Consider the following 20,584-nt stretch of genomic DNA (forward strand, 5'->3'; position numbering starts at 1 on the left):
AGTGGTCAGATGACTCAAGAGGTCAGGTAGAGCACAGGGGCAGCACTGCCAATACCCTGGGGTTAGAGGCTCCTTGGTAAAAAAGGGGTGGTTCAAGTGTACCAAGCTAACAAGTCTCAGCTTTCAAGAGCCACAAAAAAATCCAATTGAATGAGGATTTGGTTTTGCGTGTATTTTTCACAAGTTTGAGAACGTGCACTGGAAGCAGTTCGTTGTATTTGTTCTCCACAAACGGGTTGAATTGTGGCGCCAAAATAATCTCAATGGACATCTGTCTCTTGACAGTGCAGGTTGCGGTGGCACAAGTGGTTTAAAAATTGGTAAAATGGAAAAATCTAAACATTTGCAACCACCACGAGCAATATCATTTTACTTTTGGCAGAGTACCACTAAAGGAAAAGCCTGGCAAACGGATCTTTGACCAAGGAGAAAATCTGACAAATCAAACAGAATGTCCATTACGAGCACTCCACCGTGAGGAGCACATTACCCAATTTGTTAAAACGCGGCCGAGGGAACCCTCCCAACGCGCAAACCTCCATGTCGGTCCCGCAACCCGCGAGCGAGACGTTGAACGTGACGAACTTCCCGTCGTCCCGCAGCGCGCAGCCCGCTGCCTGCGTGCGCAGCCTGAGCGAGGCGGCGCCGAGTCCCAGGAGGACGTCCTTCGGGATCCTGGCGACCATTCGCTCATCGCGGCACTCCACCTCCATGTGGCCATCTGGGGAGGGGCAGGGGAACCAAGTGGTGTCAGAGCACACGCACCACGTGGTGTCAGAGCACACGCGCACCACGTGCTCCCCCCACGTGTCAGCAATCGTTTGCAGGGTTTTTTTATTTGCCATCTCCGAATAGCGGTACGCACTCTATGTGCATGCTACAAAACAAAAGGGAGGCAGTTGTTGGAATTGAGACCAAGAAGTTTATAGTGAGAATGCGGCAGTGGCAAAAAAAAGTCGCGGATGATCTTTTGACAAACGGAAGTAGCCAGAGTTAAGGGTGGCCAAAAAACGCACAAGCATCACAAATGTGCATACAAAGGGGAGGAGGTGCATCATCGTTTGTCAATCAACATTATATTACTAGGGTTGAATTTAAGCCAAAGCGAAAACAAAAATTTTGTATTGATTTTATTGTTAATTTATTGGGGCTGGTTGAAAGGCATCAAGTGACACTCGAGACAAAGGTTTGTTCACAATTGGAGACCCGCAGGTCACAAGACCCCTCTACACAGCTATCAGAATGTGAATTATCCACCAGCACTGGATCCAGGGCTGTAGTATAGCACGTACTGCCCTCAATGCTCATGAGCGGGAAACCGACTCGATGCATAGGACAGTCGACTTGCCCTGCTCGCAGCGGTAAGCCCCATCGGAGAGTCTGCACTGCGACGCTGGGCAGACGGTGGGTGCGCTGGTCAGAGTCCGGTTGCGCTGGCACGTGTAGAGCAGAGAGCAGTTAGAGTTGTAAAACTCCGCTTTGATCTGTTCACGGAGGCAGTCAATGCAACAAGGGTAACATTGTCAACCAACTCCAAAGTTGACTATTCTTTAAAATTAAACAAATAACGTTGTGATTTTAAAAATGCAGTACTATACCAGTTAAAGGCTTGGGAAACAAAATTAATTGCGCAAGGAATTTTGGAAAATTATGAAATAATGCTATACCTAGTAGAGTCTCCAAGTCTCTACACTCACACAAATTACATTGGGATCTTTTTCTCAACAGCGCAAATTTGGGATGCGGGAAAAAACCAGAGCACCCGGAAATAAACCCACGCACACAAACCACCATCTCTGCAGTGAAAGATTCACGAAGAGTAGAACGCTACCATCTCCTGGCTACACCACAATCCAAATACTAACACCGGGATCAAACTCGCTTCTAGCTTGGTGAAATCTGACAAGACTGGTCCACATGGCAAGAGCCTCGGCCAAGACATAAAACACCACGAGAAGGTTAAAAAAAAAAATCATAGAGTGCCCTCCTCACGTTGCATTAGTTCCACTCCGTGGCAGTAAATTCCTAGGGGTGGGAAATTGAGAGTTTAGATGTAGAACTTATTTTGCACCGTACGTAGCCAACCGTGCTAAAACTGGTGGTGCAGGGGTAGTGGTAGTAGTAGTCACACCCCCCCCCTGGTTAACGAGAGCGGCGTCAGCCACGTTCGGCGCGAGTCGTGCACCGGGTGGTAAAAGAAGCCCCCGCCGCTGCTCTCCTCGACACAGCCGCAGTCCTCCTGCGCGACACAGTCGCCGTCGTGCTTGAAGTAGCCCACGTGGCACTGGCAGCCCTCGACGCAGGGCCAGTCGCAGACCACCTCCTCGTCAGCCGTGGCGCACGAGGGGGGACACATCTGGGCACACAGCGTGTACTGGCTGTGGGGCGGGCACGCGAGCTCTGCAAACGGCGGAACACAACACGCAGGATGTTGGAAGGACAAATAAAACGCCCCATTAAAAACCTCCAGGGTCCCGAAGGTGTATAAGCTGCCATGGTCTGGCGTGCCCCATGATAGAGCTTACCACACCCTACATTTTTTTAGAACTCACCCCAACTTCGGACGACTTAGATCAGTGCCGTCTAAAGCAACGTTACTATTACGTTTGTTTGTCCTTCCTCCACACCTCCGACAAGCACAATTGGCGATGTACGGTGCGAAAGAAGTTCATACATACCACGATGTGAACTAAAAACTTTCACCACGGAAGGCTCACCGAGCAAGTGATTTTCGTAAGCAACACGTGATAGCTCAAGTGGCGTATTGGTATCGCGTGCAAATTCAGAGCAGCCGAATATGAATAGGAAAAACCCTCGAGCAAAAATCGACATGACCAAAGAGAGAAGATGCAAATGTCATATATACAACAACATGTTTACAGCAGCAGGCATCAGCGTCGGGATCAAGCCCCACGACCTCCAACAAATCGGTGCGTCGCCGCTCACCGCAACGAGCGGCTGCCCGCCACTCGCCGACGTAGACGGAGACCTCGCGACAGAGCGCGTGGTAGTCGTGCAGCAGGGCGCACGCCGACGTGGGCTCGTGGCCGCCCGGCAGGGCCGCGTCGGCCACGCAGCTCTGGAACCACCAGGCGGGGGAGCGCACCGCGTGGCACGCGGCGAACGGCCCCGTCGGGTTGGTGAGCAGCCAGCAGGCCGCGCTGCTCGCGGCTGGGGCCGCCCACTGGGGCGTCGTGCCCAACGCCGCAGAGTTACTCAGATCACAGCTGCAACAACAGCGACCACGTGGTAGGACACCCACCCCCCCTCCAACAGTCACCGTGGTAGCCAACCCCCCCCCGCCAACATTTCCCAAGTGCAGTGCAATTACCGGTACACATTTGCCTTATCCATGTAAGGCTGCATTGCGGACACGCAACCAAACTAAAACAAAAAAATCTCCCACAAGATCCCAATAAAAACTATAAATATCATAAATCAAAAGCAGCACTTACTTGGAATTATTCAGAGGAGCGGCCCAGCTGTTGACAAACGCCACCACATCGCCGAAATCGTCCTCCCTGCCATTGTTGTTGCCGCACAATCCACCGGTGCGATTGGTCAGAGAGAGCACCTCGATCATGGCCGTGCCCCAGCCGTCATACCTCACCAGGTACGGCTCCGCGATGCTGAACAAGACCACGTGCCCAGCGCTCTCCAGGACGACAAACGAGGCAGTGGCCACAGGGAGGTTCCTTCGAATGCCGTCAACCTGCCCAAGTAAAACAAACAGAAACCATTACAAACTCGGCATGCAGCTTCACTCACAGGATGGATGTGGCAGCCAACGACAAACAAGTTTGCAAGCCGGATCGAGGCATCCTTAATGTGTTAGGTTCTCAGGATAATGAGAATAGAAGCCGAATTACAAGCACAGTTCTTGACACGAGCACAACACGCTTACAAGACATTGGTGGGAATTCTGATACAAGTCATTCCGGATTAAAGCACAGGGCATCTTACCTCACCGGGGTTTGTGCTTGTACTGTATCTGCAGCGTGTACTGCGCTGTCAGTCAGCAAAATTGTTACGAGCAAAGGAAATTGCACGGAAATACTACAATCGATCTATAGACATCCCCACTACAGGGGGAAGGACATTTTAAGCCTCCACATCTTTGCCAACAATCTCAATGCACTTACCAGGTACAATGTGAGCACACTGGCTCTAAAAAGGTACAGAGGCCAACACTTGCACGAAAATTCAAGGTCATAAGAGATCAGGAAGGGGGTGGGGGCACCTATAAACAAACAAATATCCTGAAATATTTCCTATTTTGGCAATTCTTGGCAGTGGAGGGAGAAAACACGTTACCCTTCACATTTCTGTACTAATTAAAAACAAAATACATTTTTCCCAAGTTATTTTTGGGGGGTTAGATTGCATAAATGTCGTTAAACTCCCCACAGCCAATAAGTAAGGTTTGTCACGTAACCAGCACATGCCCATTCGTTACTAGTACACACTGCTGTGTTGGAGAGCAAATCCACAACATTGACAATCATCTTGCAGTTGGTTTCTCCGGTCAGGAGGGGGTTCTCATCCCAGTCACGGAGTGCTGGAGGGGGGATTCGGGTGCCAACTCCAAACTGACAGCAGCAAGGATTCCACGGGAATATTTTGGGAATGGAGCCACGAATCCAATATAGATGGGTCGGGTTAAGCTAGATTACCAATCAATACAGTAATTGGTCAGGAGTTGCATTTAAGAAGGGTCATCATTGTTCGAGGATGCTTAGTGGACGACGTGTGACAAATCCTTGACGATTTAGATTCTAAACGAGCAATTTGTTGCGTGCGAATTTGCGGTGGGTGTTAAGCGAACACCTTCACGGAGCTGTGGAGGGGATTAGTCGAGGACAACAGCTTTGGGCTCTCTCAAAAGTGTCACGTTCCGTAAAGAAACAAGTTCATTTTAGCTCTGCTAGGTCAAATGTTGTTTGAACATCCAATTTGGTAGCAGAATTCTCAATAGGGGACCCTTAAGTGGCAAGGTCGACAGGGATCTAAATCGGAGTAATTTGGGTCCAAAAGACTGGGCTTCTCCATTCACACCCCCACCACAATCTGAACAGCCAGAATTGGCAGTGTTGAATTTAAGGTAAAAAAAAGTCACGCAAGCAAAATGCTCCGTAGGACAAAGCGACAGATAGAAGCGTTAGACGTAGCGACACAGATGCAGACGTACAGAGGGACAAGAGGGAAACAAAGAGGGACATGGGAGTCCATGCTCGTCTTCCTCCCAAAGCCACATTCCCTCAGCACCTCCTTCATCTCGACTGCCATATTCCAATTTCTGGTGGATGTACAACAACCTCCCCTAAATAAAAGTGGGTGGATAAGTTGCGCAATCGTTGCTGCATTCGGCCATGCACCCAGCATCCAGGGTTCAATTCCTGCCACAGCTAAGCACGGAGAGAACATGCAAACTCCAAATATACAGCAGGCGTCGATCGAACACGCGACATCCGGCACACCAGGCGAGGGAGTTGGCATCTCTTCACTACGATGTCGTTTTACTTACGTAGACGGCAGTGCCCCTCGCCAGGGTGATGGTGTCCGCTCCTTCCGTGATGTACAGGGCCACGGTGGAGGCCGTAGCGGAAAGCGGCTTCTGCTCAAGCCTGGCCACCACGCTGCAGCTCGGCTTGGACAGCAGAGTGAGCAGTGTGTAGTTGCACGCGTGGTGGACGTCAAATGTCATCCCGTCAAAGGTGTGGTAGTGGGGGTCACCCACGGTGTGGCACTGTTCTGCAGGGTTGTCGGATAAAAATAAAAAGGACGCTCCTGATGTTGCCGCAGTGGAATTTTTTCACGATGGTGAAATAAAAATCAATGACGTTTCTCACGATGTCAGTTTTGCAAACGCCATTTTTTCTACTTGTGATATTTTACCCCCCCCCCCCCCCATCCACCCCATTATATGCCTCAGGTAGGTAAAAATAAATAAATATTAAATAATACATCATAAAAATGAATAATAAAATAGCAATAATTATAGAAATAAAATTATAAAGCACGACGTTTCGGGGGGCAATACAAGTCTCCGTCATCAGGTGGGACCGTCACAGCTAGATTTACTGTATCAAGTGAGGCAAAATTCCAAGAAACTTACTTTTCTTCAGGACGCAGTAACGATTCTCATCTTTAAGGACGCAGAAGCCATCGCAAGGGAACGGGCTACACACGACCCTGCGGCTTGGTGTGCATTTGCACAAACTTGTGCAGTTGGCGTTGCGAAATGTGGATCCAACCTAAAAAAAGATGGACAAACGAGGAGACCTCTTCTAAACAGCGTGGGTTTCTACACCAGACGTTGAGAATCCAGTTTGCCTTTCCACACCCGACTGTTGATTAAAATAAATGAACATTAAGGATTGTGGATTATATCAGTTACAATTATGCCATTGTCCAAACTTCCGCCAAGTAAAGCGCCAGGGTGTTATACGGCTTGACACGGTCGATCTTGAGCTGCTCTACAACGGATCCAAAGGACTTGTCACGGCTCTGTGCGTAGATTTAATTCAATCCAGCTCTTTTGGAGTCAACGAACGCAGTCCACCCCTTCGTCATCAACTCCCTCCCCAAAATCAACAAGTATGCCAATCGGCGAACTCCAGATTCGTACACAAGCAATTACCATGGTCGTCTCCCTCGGTACACTCATCTCGTAGCAATGCTGAATGACCGTGGGCGACGTTTTTATTCACCAATATTTGTCGCGTTAGTCCTCCGACAGACTTGTTCACGCAGAGGCCATTGCCGACTAAATCACTCGACAGTTTCTCATAATTATCTAACTTGCATAACAGCTTTTAGAGCAGCAAGTTGTCCCTTCCCAGGCTCCAGTGACTGCCCACAAGCCGTGGGTCGCTGCGGTACTGCTACAAGATGTAAAACGTTTATACCAACCCCATTAGAAAAACCTCACATTTAGCAACGCCCCCCCCCCCCCCCCCCGCTGGCAACCGAATACCCACACCTCCGATTAGCACGGTTGGCTATGTAGGGTGTGGAAGAAGTTCATACAGACACAATAGCAGGTCAGTTGCTGCGTGTACCTGGGACAGCTGCCACTTGGCTAGACCCACACAGCAGGACATCGAAAATGAACGAGGTGATAACAAGGAACAGAGTTGCCGGAAGGCATTCCAAGCACCCTTTAAGAGATAAAAAACGCAAACCACCTAAACCCTCACGATGGCACGAGCCACCCCCTCTTGACCGACATACTCGCCTCGTAGTAGCGGGCGCCGTCGATGCACCCGCACTGATCGGGCAGCACGCAGCGACCGCCGCTCCAGACGAAGCCGAAGTCGCACGAGCAGCCTTCCAGGCAGGGCGCGTTCACGACGCAGTTCTTCTCGGCCTGCAGGTCGGTGCACGTGGGAGGGCACGAGACGGCACACGCCTCGTGGTGGCTGTTCTGCGGGCACGCCGGGGCCACTGGCGAGACACAAACCAAGGGGGGGTCAAGGGTCGCCCAAGGGTCGCTGTTTGACAAGGGAGAGCGACCAGGGGCGAAGGCACCGTCGATGCACGGCCAGGTAAAGCCCCCTCCACCCCCCCCCCCCCCCCCCACTCGCGGATCAAAGTCGGTCCAGAGTGCTTCGTGTCCGCATGTTGCTCGCAAATTTACACACTTACCCTCTACGGCATTCTAAAAATATGACAATTAAGATGTTTAGACAATATAAAGGCCACTTTATTATGTCTATACAATAATAATAATAATAACAACGATATGTATAAACACGCCAGATTGTTGCAGGCAAGTCAACTCAGGAGACGCAGAGGCAAGCTCAGGGATGATCGAAAGCCGACCCAGACAGGTCTTGAGACGTTTCTTGAAAGTAGTAACGAGCGCATTTGATGTTGCACGTGCAAATGGGATAGTTCCACACCAAGGGGGCGGGCAGCAGAGAACAGACACGAGGCTGTAACAGGGCGTCCCCAAAGTAGATTTGCTTCGAACATAGAGCCATTCTGGTCACCATTATATTTATCAGCAGGGGCAGCTTTCATTGCAGGACAAATGTAGCGCTACCCCAGTGTAGCCCTGCAATTCCTTGTTAACGCCACGGCTGGCAGAAAGGCCTCTTCTACCGTCTGTAACTAGAGCCCCCCCTCCAGGAGGATACGTGGCATAATTTTCCCACAGGTCAATGTATTTTAAGAGGTAATTTCTCTAATGTGGCAGTAATTTTCTTCTTTAACAGAGCAAACATTAGACAACTTAAAAATATCCTGGAAAAATCCCACCCATTCAACCTCCAATTCTAAAACAGATCCCTTAAATCTGAGATTGTTAAAAATCTCGACGGGGTTTTTCCCCACGTGGTTTCGGCGTCACATCCGGACGCACCGAGGTCAACGAACCGAACTGCAACAGAAGAGTAAAACAATGCACACCCCACACGGCAACATCAAAACACGTGGCACAACCCGACATCACCAGCACGGCCCCACAACGAGACTACCCGCCAGTTGAAACCGTTTCAGAACCCCCAGCAGCAGCAGCTTCACCTTGGAGAGAGAACTCGTCACACACAATTCACGTCAACCGAACCTCGTTCGTTAGTGCCGAGGCGCGCGCGCTTGACCCTTACGGCAGCGAGTGCTCGCCCTCCAGTCCCACAGCGGCACGCCAGCGAGAGCGCAGACCGCGGCGTAGGCCGCCAGCGCCCGACAGGCTGTCGGCACGGCGGGCTCGAGCGGCAGGTCGGCGACGCAGTTGTCGTAGTGGGGGACGACGTCCACGACGCCGTGGCACCTTCTCAGCACGGCATCGCCCAGCAGCCTCGCGCAGCTGTTGTTCAGGAGGCGCGCGTCCACGACCACCGCTGCACTCGGCGCTCCTTGTTTAAAGCCACTGCGAGGGACAGCGAGCGGACGCGAGCTACGGGGAATGCCGACCACGGCGGCGCAACAGTTGGGGGGCACAATTCGAATTCTAATGCGGAGCTTCGCCGGGATCGACAGTTGAATCGATGGTCCCATGGGATGTTAAACCTCGTCCTCCACCACCACCACCACTGCCTGCCCACAACCCACCCACCAGTAGAATGGTGGGGGGCGAAGTGCAGGCACGTGCTCTTCCAAGACCTTATGGCCAGAACTTTAGAGCGCGGCCAAAACACCGACTGGGAGGGGTTTGCCGAGAGGGAGGTCGAGGCCCTGCTCACTTGCAGTGGCACGGGCAAGACACATTGCAGGGCTGCACCGTCACACATTGTTGGCAATCACAACCTGCCCCCCTCCCCCTCCTAAGTTCAGCACCAATTCAAGTTCACAAATTTCGCAAACGGTTGCATTCATGAGGACGAGCGTTCGACACCACGCGCCAAAAACAAAGCATCCCCCCCCGCCCCTCCTTACTCGTTCCAATCGACCGCCGCCGCCCATGCGTCGCCGAAGAACGCAGCGTCGCGGGCGATGGCTCCGGTGGGCAGTCTCAAGTCGTCGGAAGCGTCGCCGTTCATGTTCCCGCACAGGCCGCACACTCGCCCCCAGTAGGAGGTGCGCACTCGGACGTACGCGTACCCCGCCCCCAAGTCAAGGTGAACTTGCAAGCCAGGCACGGCGGCAGTGTCGAGGATTAAGAAGCTGCCCGAATTCGCTACGACCAAGAGGTGGGAATCTCTGCTCGGGTACATGAACGGAACGCCCGTGGGCATGCCATCAACCTGTAGGGCCAAAACGAAAGGGTAATCGCCACATTTAGAAGACCGAAACACTGTAAACGAAGCATAAAAAAAGCAGTGAAATTAGTCGTAGGGACGGATTCTCACCAATAAATTACCAGAACGAAACAACTTCAACGTTAATCCGTAGACCGACACGTGGACTTCCAGCAGCTCGGAGCCCGTCCACAAGGGAAGCAAGGGCTTGCTCTTCACGAGCACACTCCACGCCTCCCCAGATTGAGAACCACATGGCTGGGGGAAGAAAAAGAATTGGGATGAGTGCACAGTAAATGTACAAAAGGAGAAAACATTTCCAGGAGAGAACCGCAATAAATGCGTGTCGTCACCACCCATTGTCAATCTCCCAAGCATGGTGAACTTTTCGGCAACCTACGTAGCCAACCATGCTAAATCAGAAGTGCGGATGGGACAAACTAAACAATGCAGTTCTGAAGGAATAAGTTTGTCAAAAGTGTGTAGCTCCTGTGGCTTCCTAATAATCAGAAGGAAGCGTTCCACACAACCACAAGAAGCGCCTCTAAAAGCACGCAGTGTGGTGACAATCCTTGTTCGATGGTTAGCCAAAAAGCCGTCACTGCGAGGATGACCAGAGATCACGTGATGGTTTTATTGCTTCGTGACGAGATCAGGCAAGGCATTGTGGTTCATTTGTAGCCAGAATTTCCCACGACTGACGTTCCCCCATCTAAATCCACCAACAACGCCACCATCTCACACAATCCTGCAGTGTAATAAAGGCCACAATGGCAATCTACAAAACAATAAAATGTGCAAATCTGCATTTTTGAAAAGTGGCTCACAGGTTGCGCCACGTAATTGTAACATTTGACCAGTTTCCATAAAAGTGCCGTGGCGTTATGCCAAGCCTAACAGCACTGGCCCGCAACCCGAGAGCAAGAGGCCACGTGACCCATCTCACCTTCGCCAGGACGAGGCGCTGGGTCCCTTGGTAGGTGTACGGATAGCCGTCAAACGTTTTGAAACGATTCGAGCCTCCCACGTAACACGTGGCTTCACAAGCGGGGGAGGACGGTGGAAACAAGAGTCGGCAGCTTTAAATGTGACAATTGGCATCTTCAATGCAATTACAGGCAGTCTTCTACTGGCAGATAAAGCCATGCCAGTGCAGAGTGCCAAGCCTGGCACGGTTCACGAGGCATCGGGCTGGTTTTTTTTTTTCTCCAATCCAACAGCAGAGCCGTGCGCAACGGACGTCACACGCAATTGCTTGTAGATGACACCGACACTCCACATTTCGTGAGCACCATATTCTAAACCACTTTTTAATTTACCAGGAAAGGCCCACAGAGCTATACAGTTATTTTTCCGAAGCAACCTGGCCACAAATGATAGCTCAGTGGCTTATCATGTGGAAACATAGCAGACATACTCTAAAACGCATGATGTTGATTCTAAATGTAGAGGAATAAACCAGAGGACCCAGAGAAAAATCCACGCGACCATGGGGAGAGGCAGGACACGCAAACTCCAAATATGCGGCAGGTCAGGATAGAACCCATGACCTCCTGCATATCAAGCAAGGAAATTAACACCACTGTGGTCCCCATTCATCCAGACATCGATCTTTAGTCAGCGCCCACCAACAAGACATTTCAACACCCCCCCACCCCCGCTCGGCACAGCCCACTGAGGGAGGAGAACCACCGATGGCCTAGCACAGGCGTCGGATTGCAGGGCCGTCATGGAAGGGCACGAGGAGCTCTCGCGCCATCAACGGTTGGGGCAGTGTCCTACCCCATCTGGGATGGCTGCCATGGACGCCGTCCGCGTCCACGCCGCAGTAGGACGTGGTCACGTTGTGCACGTACGGCTGGCACGAGGTGACGTCGAGACTCATGCACGTGCACTGCACGCTGCAGTTCCCGTCCATGTACGAGTCGCCCACCTAAACCCCGCACGCGCGCAGAGGGAATGGGGGCGACAATGGCAATGAAGTTGTGGTTCCATCAACCCAGAGACGATGGTGGCAATTGCTGGCACCACTTGCGGCGGCAAAGTTTTTGAGATTCCGATTTCTTTATGCGCAATTGGTGCGATAGCCGCTCGAGACGAGTGGGTTTGGCAAATGAAGCCCTACTATTAGCAGCCTAAACAGATCGCCATAGATAAGGCAGACGCAACTTCCAACTGGTAACAATTCCTGCTCTGGCCGATGGGAGAAATTTCCCCATATTAAAATCAACTGGCGATGAAACGATGAAATGTACATCACCGTGGGTAGAACTTAGTGCACCGTAGCCAACAATGCTAAATCGGGAGGGGCGAACACCGAAGATCGCTCTTTACATTAACAAGAATGGCAAGGCCGCTCATTATTAATGGGAAGAGCTCAGGCCACCCAGCGGTACAAATGCGTACGCCACCTCGTGTCTGGCAGGGCCAGCATGGATGTGGCGGTCCAAGACCCTCTACAGCATCACTCCCTTCGAGTGCAGTAACTGTTGGGCAGCAGCCAGCGGCAGTAGCAAAGAAAAATCTATATCCTCACCGAATAGTATTTCCCACTGCTTGTGCATCCACACTCAGAAGGCGGCACGCAGGAATCCTTGTCCCAGATGCGCCCAGCTGGACACATGCAGCCTTCCCGGGGAGGGTCGCCACAGCTGAGCTCGGCGTTACGATCACCGCAGGACGCGGGGCAGGCGGAGGCCACCGTGGAGTACACGGATGTCGGGGGGCAGCTGTGCACTGTGGGGGGGGGGGGGGGTGCAGAGGGCGCAATACAAAATCGGATAATTACTGCGTATTAAAAACCAGCGTTCAGACAGAACGTTATGTTTAGGACTCTCAATATAGCAGCCAGGAATACCATATCGAGTTTGTGGAAGAATCATTAAGCACCCCCCCCCCCAACTCTCCCCCATTATTAGGCCCAATCTCGGCACTGAAGCATCTCAACTATAAGCTCACAGACAAGAATGCACACATGTACAAGGGGGAGGGTGTCCATTCCTAAACCTTAGACCAGTCTTGAACACACGAGCCGAGAACAGAGCTGGCCAAACCCCCCACCTTCCAAAAGGAAATGCTCCCCCCCCCCCCCTTGCTCGGACGAGTCCAGCGTGTCTGCCGATACCGTCATGCCCCTGGTTATACCATCCAGAATGTCAGCAAGTTGCGACGTGCATTGCAAGGATGTGAAATTTAAAAAAAAATCCCCAGGGCAGAGAATAAAATCAACTTCCATCCTCGTGTGCAGCCCTGCATCACTGCGTCTCAAACAATGGGGGGGGGGGGGGGAGCCAAGCAACCGAAATACTCACTGCAACCAGTGACGTTCCGCCAAGTGGCGTTGACGCGTCCTCCGGCCGCGTAGCAATCGTCCACGTAGGCCTGCAGGGCCCGGCAGAGGCCCGTGTGCATGTCCATGAGGTGCTCCACAGAGAGGTCGTAGACGCACGCCACGTGGTAGGGTCCCATGGGCACCGTCGCGCTGCACTCGGCCAGGGGACCCGACTCTCCGGCGTCAAGCTCTTTGCACGCGTCGGCAGAACCGAACAGGGTGCCGGCTCTTTGCTGGCCAAAACGGCTCGACGACCCGTCGTCTGGAAGCCCGCTGGGGGAAGTATACGAACATTTTATTAGAAAATAAAAATGCAGCTTTCGCGACGTGTTGGGAAGATGGCGAATGGCAGCATTGTCTCGTCTCCACCGTCAGCATGCACTGTATTTTTCTCACTCCCGAGTGTTCATTACGTGGGAGAAAAACCAGAGCACCGAGAAAAACAAATAGTGCAGAGGGGGGGGGGGGGTGTAACAAAACCAATAAGATGGCGCAAAGTGGGGGACTCCATTTGGTCCAACACCTTCTCCTGAGGAGCCAGGGTAGGAGACACCCAACACGCATGGGGGGGGGGGGGGGGGGAAGGGTAGTTGAGCATTTCCCTGCAAGCCACCAACCCTGGATGACCGTATGTGCACCCACCGCCATGCCAGGCGAAACTGGCACGAGCGTGCGGACGGCTTTGTCGAGTATCGTCATCCTTCCCACGCACCGCCGACTAGCACGGTTGGCTAACGTACGGTGCGAAAGAAGTTCAACATACGTGCACACGTATGACAAATCCTAAGATAAATTTCACATCTACCGTTCTGACACAGTTTTTCATCATGATTACTGCGCAAGGGCCCAAATTCTAACCGTGGATGAACACTACCAGCCACACCAGATGCACGTTAGTGCTCTTCGGAAGCATGTCAAGACACCAACTGTGTGCATACACGTCGGCATATGTCGATGGTGATTGACTGCAAGCCACCAATAACAGATATTGCGGTTTTTGCATCCAAAGGACTAAGTGTACATATGTTGAGTAACTGAATAACCAAACCAAGACACCCATTGTCATTTATACGACTACATTAACACCAGAGGTGTTGACTCGAGTCATGTGACTTGGACTCGAGTCAGACTCGAGTCATGAATTTGATGACTTGCGACTCGACTTGGACTTGCATAACAATGACTTTGTCCCACCTATGAGATGTGGACTCGAGTCATGTGACTTGGACTCGAGTCAGACTCGAGTCATGAATTTGATGACTTGCGACTCGACTTGGACTTGCATAACAATGACTTTGTCCCACCTCTGAGATGTGGACTCGAGTCATGTGACTTGGACTCGAGTCAGACTCGAGTCATGAATTTGATGACTTGCGACTCGACTTGGACTTGCATAACAATGACTTTGTCCCACCTATGATTAACACCCCCCCCCCCCTCCCGATTGGCTCGGTGATGACACCACATTCACCCCCTCTATTTAAGACCGAAACAGGAGGCACTCTACAAATCTGGCTGTCGCCTGATGATGCTGGTTGTAATTACAAGGTGAAACGGTGTACTCCAATTGTAAATGTTGTGGGTTTACTCTCCAAAAACACCGGTGTGGTGAACGAGTAACCAATTGGCACGTTTTGTTTACATGACAAGCCTTACCAATTGGCTGCGCAGAGTGGTGGTGGCAGGTTTAATGACACATTTACACGATCTAACCCAAAAAAGCCTCTTATGGATAATATTGATCGAAAGCCTAAGTGTTAAACTGCCGTTACAAAGCGTTATTACATGTATATCATTGTTGACCTCAAAAGTAGACCCCACCCATGCAATTTGGCACAAGGTGTGAAGTTTGCCGAATAGTGTACCTCGTCCGCTTTTCACAAGGCTTACATATACAGGGCAAACGCACCTCTCCCCCAAAAAGTCCACGATCCAGTAATTTCCAAACAAAGCTCCGGTTGTGGCACTAAAGCCCGGGGCGGTCCAATCATCGGCCACGCTGCCGTCGTAGTTACCCAGCAAGCCGCACGTCATACTCCCGTAGCGGACCGGGTTTTCCAACTCGACGACAACACGGGAATCGCCTGCGGAAAACAACGAGACAAACGCTAGTCGCCGTGTCATAAGCAGGTCTCTCAAGGGGTGCGCACAGGTTACACGTGAATTTAAAAACCAGTTTTACCGAATTTCACCGAAAACTCCAGGTTTGTCCTCAGCACGTGATCGCTTTGCGATTTGAAGATGTGGAATTGGTACAATGGGTCCCTGTATGGCATATTCACAGCAACATCGTTCACCTAACAAATGACAGTATACAAGCCATTAGGAGAGCTGGGTCAGTGTCAATGTGAAGTTACAAAATGTTCAACATTGCGTTAACAAAAAAAATCACTGGTCGTTACCCATGCTCCAGAACTGTCGAGCACGACTTGAAATCCGTGCACAAAGACCCACGCCTTCTTCGTCCAGCTCACGGTTTGTGTTCCCCAGCGCTCGTTCTTGGCATAAACAGCCCATTCGTCGGCCGTCTTGTTGCACGTTCCTGCCAGCAGGAACGGCTTGGTCCCCATGTAGTCGAAGCGGAGACCATCAAAGGACTTGTAGTGCGGATCGCCGCCGCCGCAACCCGAAGCTGTAGATGCAAAAAAAACGGGGGGAGGGGGGGGACCCACAGAGAGACAACGGCCAGAAGTGGGTCAAGGTTACGTGAACAAAACGCGTCGAAATGACCCATGACCGATAAATCCCACCATGGTGGTGTTAATGCATCAAAAGGCAACAATTGGAGAGACGGTTCGTGGCATGCAAGTAGTGTTTCTCTCACCACTGCTGGCAGATCAGCATCCATTGGAGGAAGCCCCCCCCTATGGATTGTATGCATGGAGAACTTTTGCACCATACGTAGGTAGCCGTGCTAATCAGAGGTGCATGGAGAGATTAGTTGGCACTCGGCCACTCTGGCCAGACTCTCTAGAAGTGGTTCTTAGCCTTTAGAGCCTTGCACATTCCTTTCGTTCTCTATTGTAAAAAGGTATGCTAATAAATACATCTGTTTGATGACAAAGTAGTTGTACTTACGGGTCCATGCTTAATTTGTGTGCGATGGTTTACCTTCTAAAATAATCTGGCATGTCTCACACCCCCAAGAAAGGGCATCTCAATATCCCCAGGGTGAGAACCACCTGCTTGAGAAGGTGCAAGTTTACAACCCAACCGAATTTCAAGTCGTTTGCCAACCATCATCATATGTTGCAACAAAAACTTATGTTCAACAATTTAATTTTCAACACGACCACAAGGGTCAGACGAATCCATTAAAAACTTGAAAAGTATTATCCGAATACACCATTGTATGCAGGCATCATGAACATATGGAAAATCTATTGTATTTAGCAGACTGAATGCATCATTGAAGATATACAACCTCTGAAGCGTATGGAAGCCACCAGACAAAACAGTTTACTCGACTCCTGGTAACATCCTCAGTTATTTTGCGTGCAATCAGACACGATTACAGATCGTGTGCAGCACCTCCAATTTGCAGTTGGTTACGTACGGTGCAAATAAAGTGCACACACGCATACACGTGGGAGTGGGAGCGTGCTCACAATAGTTTGACAAAACTAAATTAAACTCCGAGAAGCAGACAATTGCAACAGACGCCACGTACCGAACACGATGCGCTGAAAGATGAAAATCCACGTGCACTCCTCGTGGGGCTCCGAGTCGATGCGAGTGGCCCCCTGCACCACGGCCCCATCCAGCTTCATGCAGTAGCGCGTCGCGCCCCGGAACGTGAACGGGGGCGTGCTGACGGAGAACTCCCTCTCGTCGTGGGGGTTCAGCCGCACCCTGGCGCAGTCGGAGGCGTTGATGCGGTGCGCGAGGCGGCCACTCTCCACCTCGTAGAAGCGGACGTGGGCCCTGGCATCAAGGGTGGAAACGACCTGCGACAGACGAACGCAGAGATCATCCGCGTCCACGTCCCTCGCCTTTCAGTCCCTCCACAAACATTTATTTATTGTTACACATTCAGCTGCCACAGATTTCTAAGGACGACATACTTGCAGCATTGTTGGTTCATCATCCTTCCCCCGCACCTCCGATTAGCACGGTTGGCTATGTACAGTGCAAAATAAAGTTTAACATATATACACTGAACAAACTTTGGATCGGTTTCACTCGGCTTTTCATCAGCAGTCAGGCTTGCTTGAAGCAATCCTGGTGAACTACCCAATTCCGAATCAAGTCTATACATTTCCATAAATTGTTCATTGAATGCTCCGTCATCTTCAATCTACGTGCGAATTAAAATTATCAGTGCACCATGTCTTCACTAACCCACACGGCAAAGCATGATAAAAATAATGCATCATGAGCTTAAATAGTGCCAGAATTATTTAGTTGCATTGTTACACCCTTAAACTATAACTGTTGGGCATAGGTTGACCGTGGTTGGGGCACTGCTCAGAATCAAAATCAGAGTCTTTACTCAGACTGGAGCAGAAAACCGATGACCTATCAAGCTATTTTTCAGATGTCCAGCTGCAAGAGTTCGATTGGCAACCATGGCTAAAATCAGTGGTAAGCAATGCATCTCAAACCAGTCCCGACCCTCAGCACTCCACACTGGCCAGCAATGCAGCAGTGATAAAATCCCTAAGACAGAAGGCATGCGGGAAGACCTCCATCTATCTCAGCAATAGATTACCAAAAGCCTGTACACAGGCACAATCTAGCGGTCTACAACTGGACACGTGACAATGTTTTGCATTAGGAGAATTAGAGGTGCCACTGAATGTCAACGTGTAAATATTTACCGGGTCGCTAAAGGTCACGATGAAAGTGACCGTATCGGCATAGGTGGCATTGCTGCTGATGGACATCTGGACAGGTGCCAGTGGAGACAGTTTTTTCAGTATTCGTTGAAAGGGCAAATATGAATCTGCAACAGCAAAAGAAACACGACAACTCACCCACCTGGAATATACAATGGTCAAAATTAGACTTCAGCAGAAAAACACAAATGCTTTTTATGCAATCCCTTACAAAACCATATTATTAGAATATATTTTTTTAAACCCAGCTTACCCGACACGACCACCGTGATGCATCTCAAATCACTCTGCTGGCTGCAGATGGAAATGAAAAAGGAAACGTGTTAAACGGATGCCAACTCAAATACGAATTTTCAAAATGTTAAACGCAAGAATTCCATTTCATGAAGTTGCCACTATGCTTAAAATTACGTCACGGCTACTAGCTTCGTGCAAATGTGATTTATCACGATGCCTGGATTAAGATTCGAGTATTAAGACATTTACATAAAGACGTTAGGCATTTAAGCATCTCGAAAATTGCTTGGCTTTTAAAAAACACCTCTTTAAACGTCACCGACGCGAGTTTTCCTGCAGTAGCCCGTGTATGACGGTGCTGGGTTAGAGTCAAAAGATCCTAAAACAGACCCGGCAAAGTCCACCGCAAAGAAGCAGATCAAGTGCTTCCCCACATCATTGGAGGCAATCTTCCACTTGAGGTACGTTTGGAACAAGCTGGGGTCCTTGTAGTTTCTAACAACACTGCCAGTGAGAATGTCTTGTCCGTAGACCACCAGGTGGGTAATGGAAGCACTGCCAGACAACACAAAGGTGACCCCCCCCCCACGCTCGAATCAAAGCAGTCCACATTACACAATACAAAATGTCACGATGCATCAACCAATTGGCTTCCCTGACCAATGCGTAGGAAAGTGCTCCGCTTCCATTTCCCTACTGCCCATAGTGCTACGGAGATTTGTATACAACACACGAGGATTGCTTTGTGTTGAACAGGGCACCGTAGTTCAAATGAAGTCCTCTTGCAAACAGCCATCTGGTAACCCCAACGGCTTTGTTGATCAAGCCTGGCTGTTGAAGAGGGAATGTCGAGACCGGGGTCCAGTCTTCTCGCTCAGCACAAACACTGCTGGGTCCTATTGGTCTGGAAAGCCAACGGGGCTGCGGGCCAAATAAACACGTTTATATGTGGAGGCACAAAACCGCATGCCACCACTTGTGGGGGTTATTTGACCATACTTCACCACACAAGTCAGTGGGTTGATGAAGTTGGAGGGGGGGGTGGGGAAGACTGCCAGAATCCAGTTCCGATATCACTTCACCACTGATGGGACCTGTGGCTGTGGGATCAAATTCAGGTCACTGGGCTCGCGTAGTGCAACGCGCCACTACTTCACCCCAATAGCTGAAATTTGCATATTTTGGTCGCAGAATTGTTACGCAGACTTACCGAAGCTACGCGCTGCACCTCGTGAGGCCCATTGCACTGGGCACGCATGCAGCGCTGGCAGGGAGCACTTCTTATTAAAACGCGTGCATTCTAATATTTTAGTTATTCACACGTATGATTAGCATCAACCTCACGGTCCATGGGCAGAGCCCTGTAGGTGTCCACTGCACATTTCGGCATTTGATTCAAATGCAAGTAATTACGCAACCACTCGCAGAGTATTCAACCAACGCAGGAACTCACTCCGTCGGCGGCGTCTGGAAGGTCACCACGTTGATGGGCACGTTGAGCGTGCGGCCCACTTGAGTGCACAAGGAGGCCCCTGGCAGTGGCGTCAAGCCTACGAACGCCGGCTTCGAGGTGCAGGGGAACCCCGAGTACGAGACTGGAGGACAAAAGGATGAACGATGCTTCGTGTTAAATCATTCAAAAATTAATTTCCTTTGGGCCACAGCGTGTCAAATCATTTGTAAAAAAAACACATTTAAGTTCGCGAAATGTTAATTTTGCCCCTTTAAAAAAAGCGGCAATTTTTCCACAACGAATTGTCAGCCAATATGAACCACAAAAGCCACACATGCGAGTTTGGCGGCCTGCAGAGGACACACGGGCGCACCGACGACTGTGAAATGCAGCGGCACGGAGGACAGCACGTCATACGGCCCCTTGGCAGAGTCGTCGAGGTGAATGGTGGACGCGGGAGAGTCCTCGACCACGACCGTCACGCCGTACGTCCCGGCGAGAGGACGACCCCTCGTCGGCCCCCCAAACCTGAACACGCACAGATCCTAGGGGCAGGGGGGGGGCGTGGCACCGGGGGGTGGGGGGGCTGAGACGACGTCACAATGGGGGCCATGCGGTAGCCCGTTAACAACAAGAGGCGCTGGGACTACAGCGGTGCGACGAACGAGGCCACCCGGTTCAGTCACAACTATGGGGGCGCGAGAGAAAAAATCGCCTCGGGTTAAAAAACAAACAATGGGGTGAGCATAGAACAATTAAACCGATCACTCTCCTGGTCTGCATCTCACGAGATGTGCATTGTTTTTGTTTGACACGTTACTCTTTTGTCACCGCATACATAAAAATCGCCTTCTGTCATAGCATTAGCTTTTTCTCAAATTATGCCAACATTAACATTAGAAATCATTAAATAAATATATCTGCCTGAATCGGCAGTGGTGTGCCTGCACCAATAAAGAGCGCATTCAGCAGTAACGTGGAAAAATGGGTAAGGGACCGTTCATAAATGACGTCACGAGATTTTGGAGGATTGACCCCCCCCCCC

General features: G+C 50.7%; 1 protein-coding gene across 1 annotated transcript in view; it reads right to left on the reverse strand.

The window, feature by feature from the left end:
• Positions 1-20,584, reverse strand: part of LOC144722548 (alpha-tectorin-like) — a 28,075-nt gene that overhangs the window by 3,573 nt on the left and 3,918 nt on the right. Inside the window, exons 5-28 of the mRNA XM_078600730.1 lie at positions 19,913-20,084; positions 19,540-19,681; positions 18,477-18,641; positions 18,103-18,143; positions 17,832-17,956; positions 16,682-16,958; positions 15,414-15,643; positions 15,194-15,308; positions 14,921-15,095; positions 12,992-13,284; positions 12,217-12,416; positions 11,463-11,613; positions 10,627-10,718; positions 9,792-9,938; positions 9,379-9,686; positions 8,610-8,872; positions 7,238-7,446; positions 6,116-6,254; positions 5,525-5,751; positions 3,456-3,712; positions 2,947-3,227; positions 2,186-2,400; positions 1,349-1,484; positions 537-721 (exon numbers count right to left, since the gene is read on the reverse strand). Of these exons, the coding sequence (XP_078456856.1) occupies positions 537-721; positions 1,349-1,484; positions 2,186-2,400; positions 2,947-3,227; positions 3,456-3,712; positions 5,525-5,751; positions 6,116-6,254; positions 7,238-7,446; positions 8,610-8,872; positions 9,379-9,686; positions 9,792-9,938; positions 10,627-10,718; positions 11,463-11,613; positions 12,217-12,416; positions 12,992-13,284; positions 14,921-15,095; positions 15,194-15,308; positions 15,414-15,643; positions 16,682-16,958; positions 17,832-17,956; positions 18,103-18,143; positions 18,477-18,641; positions 19,540-19,681; positions 19,913-20,084 (4,545 nt within the window). The remainder of the gene's footprint in view (positions 1-536; positions 722-1,348; positions 1,485-2,185; positions 2,401-2,946; positions 3,228-3,455; positions 3,713-5,524; positions 5,752-6,115; positions 6,255-7,237; positions 7,447-8,609; positions 8,873-9,378; positions 9,687-9,791; positions 9,939-10,626; positions 10,719-11,462; positions 11,614-12,216; positions 12,417-12,991; positions 13,285-14,920; positions 15,096-15,193; positions 15,309-15,413; positions 15,644-16,681; positions 16,959-17,831; positions 17,957-18,102; positions 18,144-18,476; positions 18,642-19,539; positions 19,682-19,912; positions 20,085-20,584) is intronic.

This window comes from Lampetra planeri, chromosome 1 (genome assembly GCF_965212315.1).
Source record: "Lampetra planeri chromosome 1, kcLamPlan1.2.h2, whole genome shotgun sequence".
In the NCBI taxonomy this organism is placed as follows: Eukaryota; Metazoa; Chordata; class Hyperoartia; order Petromyzontiformes; family Petromyzontidae; genus Lampetra; species Lampetra planeri.